Here is a 14,453-nt window from a genome sequence, read left to right on the forward strand (position 1 = left end):
GAGGCATGTTTCAATGAAAAATGCCCCACATTGGCGTAAAAAAAAGACACGTTTGCAAGCGCTATATTTCTCGGCCCAATATTGCGCTCACCCTTTGTTAATGCAGCCCAAGGGTGAGTGGCATAGCGAGGTATCCAGCAGCTGCTCACCCTACGCTTTTGCTAGTTTGTAGTTGACAGATCTAGTATATAGGCCATATATACAGCTTGGTGGTGTACCATCATGCAGTTGTGTTATTCGTCCTATAGCTCATTATCTCTCCAGTCTAGTTGATGTATGTGCTTTTACTATGTTGAATATTTGTAAATTCATCCAGAAGCAGAGTATTGCTGCACTGCGGTGCCCTCGGGTCACTGCCTGCCAGGAAGATTAGCTGGTGCTACAGCTGAGGATAAAGAATGATGTTATTGGATGTTTTGCCCTCTTCACCTCTGAAGATCTTCATCTGTTTAATGTGTCATATTACTGGATACAATGTGGGTAACGATGGAACAAAGGAGCTGTGGCTGAAGTCAGGCCCTTGTGTCTATGTAGGCATGCCAACTTTACCAGATTCCAAATTTTACATAGTATGTCACCTTTTATCATTAATTCCTATTGGCTGAAGTTTTCTAACATTACAGTTTATACTAATGACATCACAACATCTCTGTATCGTTTACTATGAAGTTGTTGGAAATATTTGTAACCATTTTACATTTGTTTCTTTTTGAATAGAGACAACATTTACCAAGCATTGGTTGTCATAACCACTGCCCAGACCGGTAGATATGCCTTTATATGCAGTACTAATATGAATGCAAATAAGGTTCCGGATAGATTTAGACTTTTTGTAACTCTACTAAATGATTTTAATTGATGATCTACTGCTGTAGGGTAAAAGAATACATTGATGTCAGAATAGCAGGGGCGGACCCACTGTGCCACAGACTGATTTGACTTGTGGTTAAGGCCTATTTACACGCAAAGATAATCTTTTGAAAGAGTGAAAGTTTTAGCGATCATTTTGCCTAAAGTGTTTTTTGACAATAATTTCCATTAACACTTTATCATCTTCATTTACATGTGAATGGATCTCCATAAGCTGTTTGCAGAGCCCAGCAATTGGGCTGAGCTCTGCACACAGCTGCATTGTTCTCAGCAGAATACAATGTAATCTCCCACGGAAAACACAGCAGACTAAATGATTGATTTTAAGCTCACCTTAAAATTATCGTTCAGACAAAAAGTGCACAATGACCGCGTTTACACAGAACGATTATCACTCATGTACGATCGTTTAAACGAATTTTGAGGGCTAATTGCTGCGTGTAAATGGGCCTTTATTCCTGGTCATCATTGCAAGTACCTCCAGGCCATTACCCAAGGCATAGTCTTTGTAATGTTGCAGCTGACTCAGACTGGTCAGGGCAACCATAGATTTGTACCAGAGTTACAGGTAGAGACATGGTTCAGAAACAAAGTCTAGGTCAGATCAAGCAGCAAGGGTATAGCATGGTAAAAACAAGCTGAATGGCTATGGAGAATACAGGAAAGTTGGGTGAAACAGGCATGGATAAAACCCGGAGTCAGTTACAATCAAGTAGCGCCTTGCATACCAAACAGAACTAATTGCACAGCACTCTCCAGTGGGGCAGCATGCCTTAATAACTAGAGACTTATCCGGACTGGCTGGAAGAAGAAAAGCGGACTGTGCACACTGAACCATTAACTCCTTAACGACCACCCATCGGTGATTATTAAGGAGCCTTATTCTGAAGCATTCACTTTTTCATGGTTCAGATTTAAAAGCTTGGTACAAGTCTCCCACGCCAGAAGGAGCAGGCGCTCAGCCGTTGGATGACAACCTGGCAGTTGTTCTAACGGCCGGGACTAAAGAAACTTCTGAACCCCACTGTTTAACCTTTTACATGCCACAGTCAATGTGACAGCTGCATGCAAAAGCAGCGGAACTCTATGATCACATCTCACAAGGAGGCTACATCTTTGAAGATAGCCTCCGCGTCTTCCATTTACATGGCCTATGAGCTCTATAGGCATCATAATACACCGCTATAGTGAAGTATAACAGTTTATTACAATTATATGTCCCTAGTGGGACAAAAATAAAAAATTTTAAAAAATGCAAAAAAAATATAATAAAAATATCAAAACCCCGTCTTTCCCTCCTTGTATGTAAAAAAACACACATCAAAAAAAATCACCACAAAATTCATATTGCCACATTTGTAATGACTAGAGAAGAGCGAGCACGCTCGGTAAGGTGAGTTACTCGAGCAAGCCTCGCTCATCTCGAACAACTGCCTTCTCCTCCGAGCGTGCTCGAAGGGGGGGCGGGGGTGACCGTCAGGCGGCGGGTGGTAGGTGGGGGGGAGAGAGAGATCTCTCTCACTCTCCCCCCGCTTTCCCCTGCTGCCCCCCCCCCCTGAGCACGCTTGGAGGAGAAGGCAGTTACTCGAGATGAGCGAGGCTCGCTCGAGTAACTCACCTTACCAAGCGTGCTCGCTCATCTCTAGTAATGACCCGAATAAAAAGGTGAGTACATTACTTAACCTACGATGTGCTAAAAAAATTAAAATATGGTCAAAAAGTAATCAAAAAGTACAACTAGTGCCACAAAAAACTAAATAAAATGGGTCATCTTGATGAAACCTCTTTACTTCTTAAGGCTCTCTCACATGGGCATATGTGACCTGTGTATTACATGTGTATCTGTCCTGCACATAATACATCGTGCTAAAAGCCCATTCATTTCTATAGGCCCTCTCATGCTTGCGTTTTTCACGCGTTTGAAAAAAAGCAGTATGTCCTATTTCAATGTGTGTAATACAACCCAACATAGGCTATAGGGATTTAACATACATGCGTGTTTGCTGTTTACTGCATACAATGTGCATAAAAAATATGCGTGCAGAACAATACTTGCGTAATACGCAGGGCACATGCACCCTTGCTTATTTTTATACATATTGAACAGTGCTCCAGCAGTTTATCTTTGCCTCAGGGCAAAAACAGATGGGCACATGTGCTAACACGCTCGTTGATATGGAGCGTATTAGCGCATGAACCAAGGTTTTTTATAGAGACATGTATGCCCTAGCGCTTGGGGGGGAGCAAAAGCCCATTTGCCACATGAGAAGATACCTTTAGTATAAGGCCTCTTTCACACGGGCGACAGTGATATCACCGCTACAAAATCGCAGCGATATCACAGCTTTGTCCCCGCAATTTTGTAGCATTAGTGATGCGTTTCTTTGTGGAAAATCGCACATCGCTGTTGCCCGCATTAAAATCTTTCGATAAACTTGCGTGTTTTTATCGTGAGAAGGTTAAAGGGGTTGTCCCGCGGCAGCAAGTGGGGGTATACACTTCTGTATGGCCATATTAATGCACTTTGTAATATACATCGTGCATTAATTATGAGCCATACAGAAGTTATACACTTACCTCCTCCGGTGCTGGCGTCCTCGTCTCCATGGTGCCGACTAAAGCTGCCTTCTCCTTCCATTAGACGCGCTTGCGCTGTCCGGTCTTCTGCTCTGTTGAATGGGGCCGCTCCGGCGTGCTCGCGCCGCACATGTCGGAGCGGCCCCATTCAACAGCGCAGAAGACCGGACAGCGCAAGCGAGTCTAATGGAAGGAGAAGGCAGCTTTAGTCGTCGCCATGGAGATGGGGACGCCAGCAGCGGAGGAGGTAAGTGAATAACTTCTGTATGGTTCATATTTAATGCACGATGTACATTACAAAGTGCATTAATATGACCATACAGAAGTGTATAACCCCACTTGCTGCTGCGAGACAACCCCTTTAAGTCCTACCCCAAACTACGCCCTAGCTGCACTCCAAGAAAAAGGAAATACTTACCTAGCAGGTTTCGTCCAGGTCCTCCCGCTGCTACTCAGAGCTCCGCCGGGCGTCCTTGGTTGCCCACAGAAGATCACTTTTTGGTTGCGGGATTCCTAGATCCCGCCTCCAGGAAGTGATTTGTTCATCCAGCGCTACTCAGCCAATCAATGCAGCGCTGGATGAGCCATTGCGATGGTTGTGATCTTCTGTGGGCAAACGAGGACTGCAGGACGCCCAGCGGAGCTCCGGAGAGGAGCTGGAGGACCAGACCGAGCCTGCTAGGTAAGTATTATATATTTTTTTTGGAGTGCAACTGGGGCTTAGTTTCGGTGTAGGGCTTAAGTTGCATCGCATTTGTGCCTTGCAATATGACAAAAACGAAGGCTCCATGGGGAAACATGGGCTACAAAAACATCGCAAAACACGGCAATGTAGAGCATGCCGCAGTTTTTTTTCCTTGCAAGATAGCATCAGAGAAAACAGCGCTAATGTGAAGGAACCCATTGGAAAGCATGGGCTTCACATACATGCGCTCTCGCATGGCGGAAAAATCACGCGATTTTGTCGCCTGTGTGAAAGCAACCTAAACGGCATATAGAAGGTTGGGACATAGAATACAGATTTTGCAGTAGAGCTTCCAGTTATGCCATTGGCAGAGGCATAACTTGAAGCTCCCGGGCTCCGATGCAAAACTTGTAACAGGGCCCCCAACTATGATGCTTTACTCATAGTACTGGGTTCCCTATATGGAGAAGAGAGGCCTTTGGGCCCCCTAAGGCTCCTGGGCCCGGGTGCAACCGCATCCCCTGCATCCCCTATAGTTACGCCCATGGCCATTGGCTGTTTAATGTTATCTCTATATCAATAGACTTCAACGTGTGGCTCTTCAGCTGTTGAGAAACTACAATCCTTGACAGCAAGACTGCTGCTCCGTATAGGTAACCATACATGTAGATTCCTGCTCATGGGTTTAAGATGTCAGTCATGTTTAACATAAAGCATGAAATTCTTTGCATTTTCTTCATTATTTTATTGCACCTCTTTGTTCATACAATGGACCTGCTGTGTAATTAAGGAACTAATCACTAATTATTATTGCTTGTAGTTATTATTTGCATGACGTTTAACCTGCTCTGCCATCTAGTGGTCATTTGTAAAATCTTAACATGGACATATAATCCTTCATTTTATAAGACGATTACATAGATTTTGTTTTCTGTTATCACCTTAAAAAAATGTATTGCTAAAGAGGAACAGCGGCTCAGCAAAAAATAAGCCTAAAGGGTAGTTTCACACCAACATTAATTTTCTAAATACTAGTAAGGGTGTTTGCACATCTGCGGCAGGGATTCTACTTTCCCCGCTCCATTTGGGAACAGGAAAGGGGAATTCCCGTAGCCAAACGGGTCCTTCTCAGGGCAGAACCAAACAATGCCTAATGCACCTCCTTGACTATAATGGGGTCCATTTGGTCTTCTCTCAGCTGCCTGGCTTTTAAATGGAATGAAAAAGCGTTGTATGCAATGCTTTTTCTTCCGGCATTTTGAGCTGGATCTGCAGCAGAACCTGCTAATTGAAATGTGAAGCCACCCTTACTAGTATTGGGGAAATTAATCGTAATGGGATTATTTTAACTGGACAATGCCTTCTAGGACATCTGGATGTTATATATCATTCCTCGCTGGGGAGCCTCACTTGAACTGTAATTAACTCATTCCAGCCATATATTACCTGATTATCCATTAATTTGAATGGAAGCTTCCTCTTGAAGCATGCTGCATTTCTGATTCAGGAGGAAAGTATCTGAAATATCTGAGTACAATATCTTAATGCTTGGAAAATGCAACTAGAAAAGGCTGAGCCCCATAGCAAAATTTTGAATAGGGACCCCTTGAGCATTCCCCTGGCAGGTCACACTTAAAGAAAAAAAAGTCAAATGAAGTTTGCAAAGTGTATCCTTACTAGTGATGACCGAGCGTACTCGGTTCGGGTGTTTTTGCACTCGAGCACCGCTTTTTCCAAGTAACTGACTACTCGGACGAAAAGATTCGGGAGGCGCCGGGGGGGCGGCGTGGTGGAGTGGGTGGTAGCAGTGGGGAACAGGGGGGAGCTCTCTCCCCCCCCCTCCCCACTCCCCTCTGCAACCCCCTGCTCACCCCCGGCGCCCCCGAATCTTTTCATCCGAGTAGTGAGTTACTCGGAAAAAGCGGTGCTCGAGTGCAAAAACACCCGAACCGAGTACGTTCGCTCATCTCTAGTCCTCCTTACCCTTACAGGCTTAAGCATAACATAACAAACAGTTAAGCATTGATATATTTCCCCCAACCAGACCACTAAATTATATCACCTACTGTATATACAAGATACAGATATTATCACCGTTCATGTTACTTCGATACTGTCACTGAAGAAAACCCACAACTCCAAGGCAAAAATAATACTTTATAAGGGCCAAATACTTCCACCACACCATGATCACATATCGACACCACTAAGTGATATGGAAAAAACAGTATATAAGGACAAATATTACCTCCACACAGTGACCATATAGTGGGAGATGCCAGCTCTATACAGGTGCTCTGCAGACTATATAAGCGATTGCAGTACCATTCTGATTGGAGTTGTTTGTTTTCCCTTCTCCAGTCCAGACCATAATGACGACTTCTCCCAATCACAACTTGTCCTGCAGCCTTTGTATGCCCCCATACATGAATAATAATACCTGTTTATGCCCCTATCAGTAATAATGCTCCCTTTTATGTCCCATCAGCAATAATAGTGCCTCTTATGCCTCTGTCAGTAGTGCTCCCTCTTACACTCCATCAGTAAAAATGCCCCTTATGTTGTAAAATTTAAAAAAAACAACAATATGGTCGCCACTTTTACTCACCTCGTTGCTCTTCTCTTGTCCCAACCCTCCTCACTTTTAAATAGCACAGTCAGGTGTCAAAAAATGGACTTATTTTAAAGTCACCTCAAAGTGTAAGCATGCTTTAACTTTTATTGGAACAGTGAAAGCAAATAGAGAGGATACATCTATAAGGGCTCCTGCATACTGTCGAGAGCGATATCGGGATGTGATTGACACCCTGGATGCGTTTCCACAGGGAAACAGCCTCCCATCCCAGCGGGGCTGAAGGAATCTCCTGCTGTGGCTGTCACAGCAGGATAGTGGTCTTCTCCCATTGTTTCCAATGGGGCCAGCAACAGCACCAGCCCCATTGAAATCAATAGGACATGGTCGTGATCCTCTGCCACTGGGGACTCCCTGCAACAAGGATTTTTGGGGGTGGGGGGAGGGGTTAAATATAAGCCCTACCCCGAATAATAATCTATAACAAAGATAAATAAATAAATAAGAATACATCACCTTAGTAGCGCTGTCATCTCTGTCACATCTTCTTGCAGGTCCCCGTACTCTTCTTTTGCTTCTCTTCTGGCAAGGGATTGAAAATCCCTGCCTCATGAAAGCGCTGCCTCTGACTGGTCATAGTGCTCAGCCAATCAGAGGTAGCGCTTTCAGGAGGCAGGGATTTTCAATCCCCAGCCAGAAGTGGAGTAGAAGAAGAATGTGAGGACCTGCAGGAAGATGCGCTGGAGATGACAGTGCGATCCTTTCCCATTGATTTCAATAGGGCTGGTGCTGCTGCCTTTGGCCCCATTAGAAACAATGGGCGAGATCGCAAAAAGGATGGACCTGCCGCGATTTGTAGAGATTGCAAGCATCACAAGATCACAGATGTGATGTTAGCTATAGGGAACCATAGGATTCAGAATCTTGCGATCTCTAGCAGAATCGCAACGCAGAGAAAACGCACGACTCCAACGCCAGTGTGAAGCCACCCTAAATGTACACTCACTGACAAAAAATCAAGCACCTAGAAGGAGTTGTTGGACTTTCTCTGTGTGATTGTAACATTAATCTAAGTAAGTGATTACAATATGAGAGCAAAAGGATCATTTATTGTGCAAAACTGACCACTTGAAGGGAGGCTCTAGAATCCTGTTGTACCACCTCTAGCTTGGATACAAGATGTGATACAGTTGGGCATGGAGGCTCCAGTACCCTGTTGTACCACCTCTAGCTTGGATACAAGATGTGATACAGGCCAGCATGGAGGCTCTAGTACCCTGTTGTACCGCCTCTAGCTTGGATACAAGATGTGATACGGCCGGACATGGAGGCTCTAGTACCCTGTTGTACCACCTCTAGCTTGGTTACAAGATGTGATACGGGCGGGCATTGTGGCCCTAGTATCCTGTTGTACCACCTCTAGCCTGGATACAAGATGTGATACAGGTGGGCATGGAAGCTCTAGTACTCTGTTGTACTGCCTCTAGCTTGGATACAAGATGTGATACAGGCGGGCATGGAGGCTCTACTACCCTGTTGTACTGCCTCTACTTTGAAAACAAGATGTGATACAGACAGGCATGGAGGCTCTAGTACCCAGTTTGGCCACCTCTAGCTTGGATACAAGATGTGATACAGGTGGGCATTGTGGCCCTAGTATCCTGTTGCATTTTTATCTGCAAAACGTCTTGTAGAATTTAGTGCATTTTTTTCCCGCAGACTTTAATTGCGGAATTACATTTCCCGTATGTTAGAAATCCACAACAACAATTCCACAAGACATCCTTCATTTTACAGCAGAAACTTTTCTGCAGCGGAATTTAATTTTGCGGTTTTGAAGAAAAGACTCGTTCATTTTAACAGGTGCAGAATTCATGCCCCATAGGAATAACATTGTGATGCAGAAATATCCGCGCGTTCTAATTCCTTCCCGTGTGAAAGGTCCCCAGATGAAGTGCTGACATAATACTTTGGAAGCTATGCATACATCTTGCAGTTCAATTCTGCATTCATATGACATCTCTCAGCGCTGCCCGTTGTTCCGTATATTCACCACTTGGTGTCAGAAAAGTAATACAATGTATCACTAGCTTCCTGCTTAGATGAAAAAAATCGTTTCAAAGCAAAATTTGGATTGCTTACCCAAGCAGACGTCTCTGAAAAACTGTTTGGAACATTTGGAGGATAAAATATGGAACATATTATTTGGATTGCAAACCTAGTTCTGTACTGTAAGATTGTTAACATGCTCGGTAAAAAAAAATTTAAAACAATCTGTAGAAATGCAATATTCCCAGAGGTCTTGCATAGTAGACTGGAAGAAATGGAATTCATAATGCTCCAAATAGAAAATAAATCAACTCATATGATTTAAATTATACATTACTATCGAGGAGAACAAAACAGACTCTTCCTGGGTCTTGGATTCAGAAAGTTTATGTGTTGATCTGCTTGGCGGCTTTATGATATTCCATGCTATTTATCCACCAACCGAGCAGCTGTGAAGTTCACACCGACAGATGTACCAAGGATACTGCATACAGCTCTGTCCCAGGTACTGGATCTCAGCATGTTGTGTCTGTTCTTGCTACATGACTCACTGGATACAAAATAACTTATCGGTGTTGTATTGCTTTAGTATCTCTTTTGTGTTGTGAAACAATCTAGATTATATGTGAAATATGTTTGTGTTTGTATGACTGATCAAAAGTCTTTTTTTGTGCAACATATGCCTGAAGATGTAGCATGATGTATGAGGAAGATGTCACACTATCCATGACCAAGAAGTGCATGTCAGAAAGCTTTTCTTGCAAATGTCTCCAACCTCTTTTTGCCTATGTGATGAGTTTTGTAGCACTGGTCTTAGGCCGGCTGCACACGGCCGTGACGGGCTCCCCCCAGAGACCCCCAAACTTACCTGCGGATCCGGCGTCCTCGCTCCCGCATGACGCTTCGGCGTGACGCGCCGCAGCGTCATGTGACGTGGCAGCGGTAAGCGGTGAAGCGGTTTCACACTATCTTCCGCTGTGCTACAGCGGAAGATAGCGTGACGGACGGCTTCCATTGACTGCAATGGAAGCCGTCCGCGCGTACACCCGCGGCAAATAGAGCATGCCGCGGGTGAGGACGGGTGATTTCACGGTGCGGAATTCCGCGGTGGAATTCCGCACCGTGAGCCCTGAGCTATTAGGTTCAATAGAACCTAATAGCTGCGGGCAATGCAGCGGATTTCCGCTGCGAATTACGCGACGGAAATCCGTCCGTGGGAAGGAGCCCTTAGGCTGGCTTCACATGAGCCTTAGAGCAACGTATTCGCACACTGTACGTGGCTTTTATGCGCGCGTATCGGTGTATTTTACTGTCTTTCTCTGCCTGTTCATTTGCGCAGTGCAAACAAATGCACTGATTGAAATGGCTAATTAGTTCCAGATGTGTTCTTTTTCCAGCGCAGTGTTTCGCACATCTCCTTGCATATTGCATGCATATTTGCACACCCACATTGACTTCTATGGGGACGTTTGCTGTGTTAATACGCAGAAAGATAGAGCAGGTTGTATTTTTTTTTTTGCAACCAAAATGTGCCTGCAAAATACGGAAATGTGAATAAACCGATTGAAATGACAGTGTTCTAGTCTCTGCGTATTGCGTCCACAAAATTTGTGCTTGCAAATGCAACATGTGAAGCCGGCCTTACATCTTTTACATACAGCATACAGTAAACGAAATAGACAATATTCACTTGATTGGTCATTTAAAGAGGATCCCTCAACTCCCCTGATATTATGTCTGTTTTAGTAAATATCTGTATTCACCATGAAGTAACAACTCTGGAACATCTTGTCTTAGAACTCTGTAGTGTGTCTTTCCTCTGTTATTCTTCCTGGAAATGTAGGAACAGTTGACAACTGAGAGTTACCATTGGCTTATGAAATTGGTGCATCCCTACACAGTCTGAAACTCTTAGTATATAGGGATACCTCCAAGTGGTAACTCCCAGTTGTCAATTTCTTCACACATTTCCAGGAGAAATAACCAAGGAATGATATAATGTAGAGTTGCGGTTGAGCAGCTGGAGTGATAGAGGGAGCCCTCTCCCTCTGTAAACGCCTTAGATGTTGCAGTCACTAATGATCGCAGCAGTTTTAACTTGACTGGCCATAGCGGAGGGAGCCTGTCTGTCAGCCAAGTACCCGACGCAGGACATCCATGTTGTGCGTCTGATGCATCACTGTAAAAGGCATATGCATCATTGTTGGTCACTAAGGGATTAAAACAAGAGCAACTTTTAAAATACATTTCTGTACAGTCTACTGTATATCACAGATCAAAACTGTTTCAAATTTCTGGCACATCACCAACAGCACTGCACTAACAGGTATAGGTGTGCAGAATTGGCATTCACACCTGATCCTTGAGTCTCAAAGGGGCCCAAAGACTACTTTCGGCCACATAAGGGAATACCAGTGGTTATTCCTCAGACTCTGGTGTGGTATGACAACAGCACATACCATGCTTTATATCGCTGTGGTGATTACCCAAGTGCTATGAAAACACTGTGCTAAACCACTGTACTGTGAACATAATGTATACATTGTCCATGTGTGATACTGTGTTTATTTTCCCTGTTCTGTGACATCACTGTGGTCCTTACCCGATAGCTGTGACATCACTGCTTTTATTATCCCTGTTCAGGGATATTACCGCTTTGTGGCATTGCTGGGCACAACATTTTCTAACTATGATATACTGCAACTGTGTGCAGTAATTTTAGTATTTTATAAGACTTCTCCATTTTTATTATCCATGTACTGTAACATCACTATTCTTGTTTAGTGGCATCACAATCTTTATTATCTCTCTGCAGAGGACTCATTACTTATTGTCTTTTATCACTGTGTTTATTATACCTTCACTGTGACATTACTTTATATATTGTTTATGTACTGATAGATCAGTGACTGCATAATCCAGGAGTTTTGGGGCCAGTGGATTGGCTGGGACACAAAGGTGGGATGCTATTACTTTGAGTCCTAGAGGAGAGCAGTATCATTTTGGAATCATAGAGAAGGACAATATCACTTTAGGGGTCACAAAAGAGGGCACTATCAGAGGAGATCATCCGTGATCAGTAGAGGTGACTGCATTATAATCACTATCATTGTGCTGAACTGGTAACTGATTTATTTGGTAACTGCATTATTTATAGGTATACTAGAACTTAGCCACTGTTTTTAGGCCCCCTGTGTTACAAAACTTGTCTTATATGCTGTCAATATATTTATAACATATAAGACCTACAAAGAATATTGCAGGATACAAAACTACTATACTACAAAGTTATGGTAATAATAAGGTAAAGTGACAAAGATATATTTCAATTGGCTACACAGATATCATAAACCACCAAGAAAATGTGCATAAAATGCCATATTGATAGTTAACACATTAAAATATCTAAAAAAAAAAAAAAGATGAGCTGCTATAGGAAAAACACTGAGCCGTGGATAAAAAAAATCCCGAAACAAAAAAATATATATAATTAATGTGCCTCATATTTAGGACAGCAAATCATACAAAGATAAAGTGCCTAATTAAAGTACAAGTGCAAAAAATAAAAATCTTGTTATTTAAATGTATAACACCAACTTATTCCACAGCGCTTTCAAGTAATTTTCATTCATTACCCCCCATCAAGCTGGGTACTCATTTTACCGACTTTAAAGGGATGGAGGGCTGAGTCAACCTTGAGCCGGCTACCAGAACCATGCAGGGATTAAACTTGCAACCTTCAGGTCGTGAGCGAGAGCTTAGGACTGCATATGTAGGCAGCATATGTAGCAAATAATATAGATGCATGTGCAGAAGTATAAAGGAGTAAAATATTTAACTCAATTGTCAGGGATTTCTCACGCCATGGCATTAGCCCTGACATATATTTCAGTGTAGATTGCCTTCGTCTGGTGGTTTTCTCCAGATTCAACACAAAATCGCACTTTTATTGGCTACTGAAGTCTCAGAATTATTCAAACAATTCTTGAAAGGCTTCTTTAGTTTTTAGTAGAACTTTCCAAAGAGAGGAGGAGCAGAAATATTACAGATAAGTTCTATATAAAGCAAACATAAGTGAATGTGCAAGCTGAGTGTGCATGGCTTCATACCTTACAGGATAAAAGGGCTAGTAATAGGAGAAACCCAATGTGGCTAAATAAAAATGTAAAAAGCAAAAAGAAAGCATTCAAACTACTAAAACAAGAAGCACTAAAAACCTATAGGAAAAAAAATTAAATTATGTAAAAGTAGAAAAGATGGAGAAAGACTTATTGCTAAAAAGAGTAAAACCAATCATAAACTGTTCTTCAATTATATATATAGTAAAATGATTAATACTGAAAGTGTTGGCCCTTTAATAATTAATGTGAGAAAAATTGTAGAGGGTGATAAGGAGAAAGCAAATCTATTAGTTTTTTCTCCAGTGTATTCACAGAGGAAAATGAAATGTCAGATTAAATGCAGAGTGATAAAATAAACTCTCCACAAAATGTCACCAGTCTAACCCAGGAAGAAGTGCAGAGTCATTTTAAAAGGATTAAAATAGACAAATCGCCAGGTCCCGATGGCATACACCCCTGGGTTCTAAAGGAATGAAGTAATGTGATAGACTGTTGCTTCTTATATTTAAGGACTCTATAGTGATGGGGTCTGTTCCAATGGATTGGCACGTAGCCAATGTGGTGCCGATATTCAAAAAGAGGTCAAAAAGTGAACCTGGAAACTACAGGCCAGTAAGTCTGACTTCTATTGTGGGTAAAATGTTTAAAGGGTTTTTAAGAGATGCTCTCCTAGAGGACCTCAAGATATATAGCTGTATAACTCCGTATCAGCATGGGTTTAAGAGGGGTCTCTTCTGTCAAACCAATCTGATCAGCTTCTACAATAAGGTAACTTCTAGACTGGACCGGGGAGAGTCTTTGGATTTTTTGTATCTGGACTTTTCCAAAGTATTTGATACAGTACCGCATGAAAGATTGCTATATAATGAGAATGCCTGGTCTGGGCGAAAATGTGTGTAGGTGGGTAAGTAACTAGCACAGTGATAGAAAGCAGAGGGTGGTTATAAATGGTACATACTCTGATTGGGTCACAGTTACTAGTGGAGTACCACAGGGGTGTTGGGGGAAGTATTGGAGGGGTCACTGGTACAAGTGGGGTATCACAGGGGTTGCTTTTGAGCCCTTTTTTTTTAAATATATTTATAAATGACCTAGTAGAAGCATTGTACAGTAAAATATAAACATTTGCAGATGACACAAAACTATGTGTAGAAATTAACATAAGAGAAGATTCAAGGCGGTTACAAGAGGATCTGGATAAGCTGGGGCCTTGGGCAAAAAAGTGGCAAATGAGGTTTAACACTGATAAGGTTATGCACATGAACAGAGGAAATACATGTCACCGTTACACACTAAATGAAAAACCACTGGGAACACGGATGTGGAAAAGGACTTGGAGATTTTAATTAACTGTAAGCTTAAGTGGAGCAACCAGTGTCAGGCAGCTGCTGCCAAGGCAAATAGGATTATTGGGTACATCAGAAGAGGTCTAGGGGCACATGACAAGAACATTGTTCTTCCTCACTGGTCAGAACACACATGGAATATTGTGGACAGTTTTGGGCACCAGTACTCAAGAAGGACGTATCAGTGCTTGAGCGGTACAAAGGCGAGCAACTAAAGTAATAAACGGAATGGG

General features: G+C 42.7%; 1 protein-coding gene across 3 annotated transcripts in view; it reads left to right on the forward strand.

Annotated features, from left to right (window-relative positions):
* Positions 1-14,453, forward strand: part of PHACTR1 (phosphatase and actin regulator 1) — a 299,050-nt gene that overhangs the window by 108,687 nt on the left and 175,910 nt on the right. Inside the window, exon 1 of one of the 3 annotated variants that reach the window (XM_066579373.1) lies at positions 9,165-9,258. The exons of the other annotated variants lie outside the window; for them this stretch is intronic. Coding sequence (XP_066435470.1) covers positions 9,177-9,258 — 82 coding nt within the window. The 5' untranslated portion in view covers positions 9,165-9,176. Of the gene's footprint in view, positions 1-9,164; positions 9,259-14,453 lie in introns of those variants that run through there. 3 annotated transcript variants of the gene reach the window in all.

This window comes from Eleutherodactylus coqui, chromosome 9 (assembly GCF_035609145.1).
Source record: "Eleutherodactylus coqui strain aEleCoq1 chromosome 9, aEleCoq1.hap1, whole genome shotgun sequence".
NCBI lineage: Eukaryota > Metazoa > Chordata > Amphibia > Anura > Eleutherodactylidae > Eleutherodactylus > Eleutherodactylus coqui.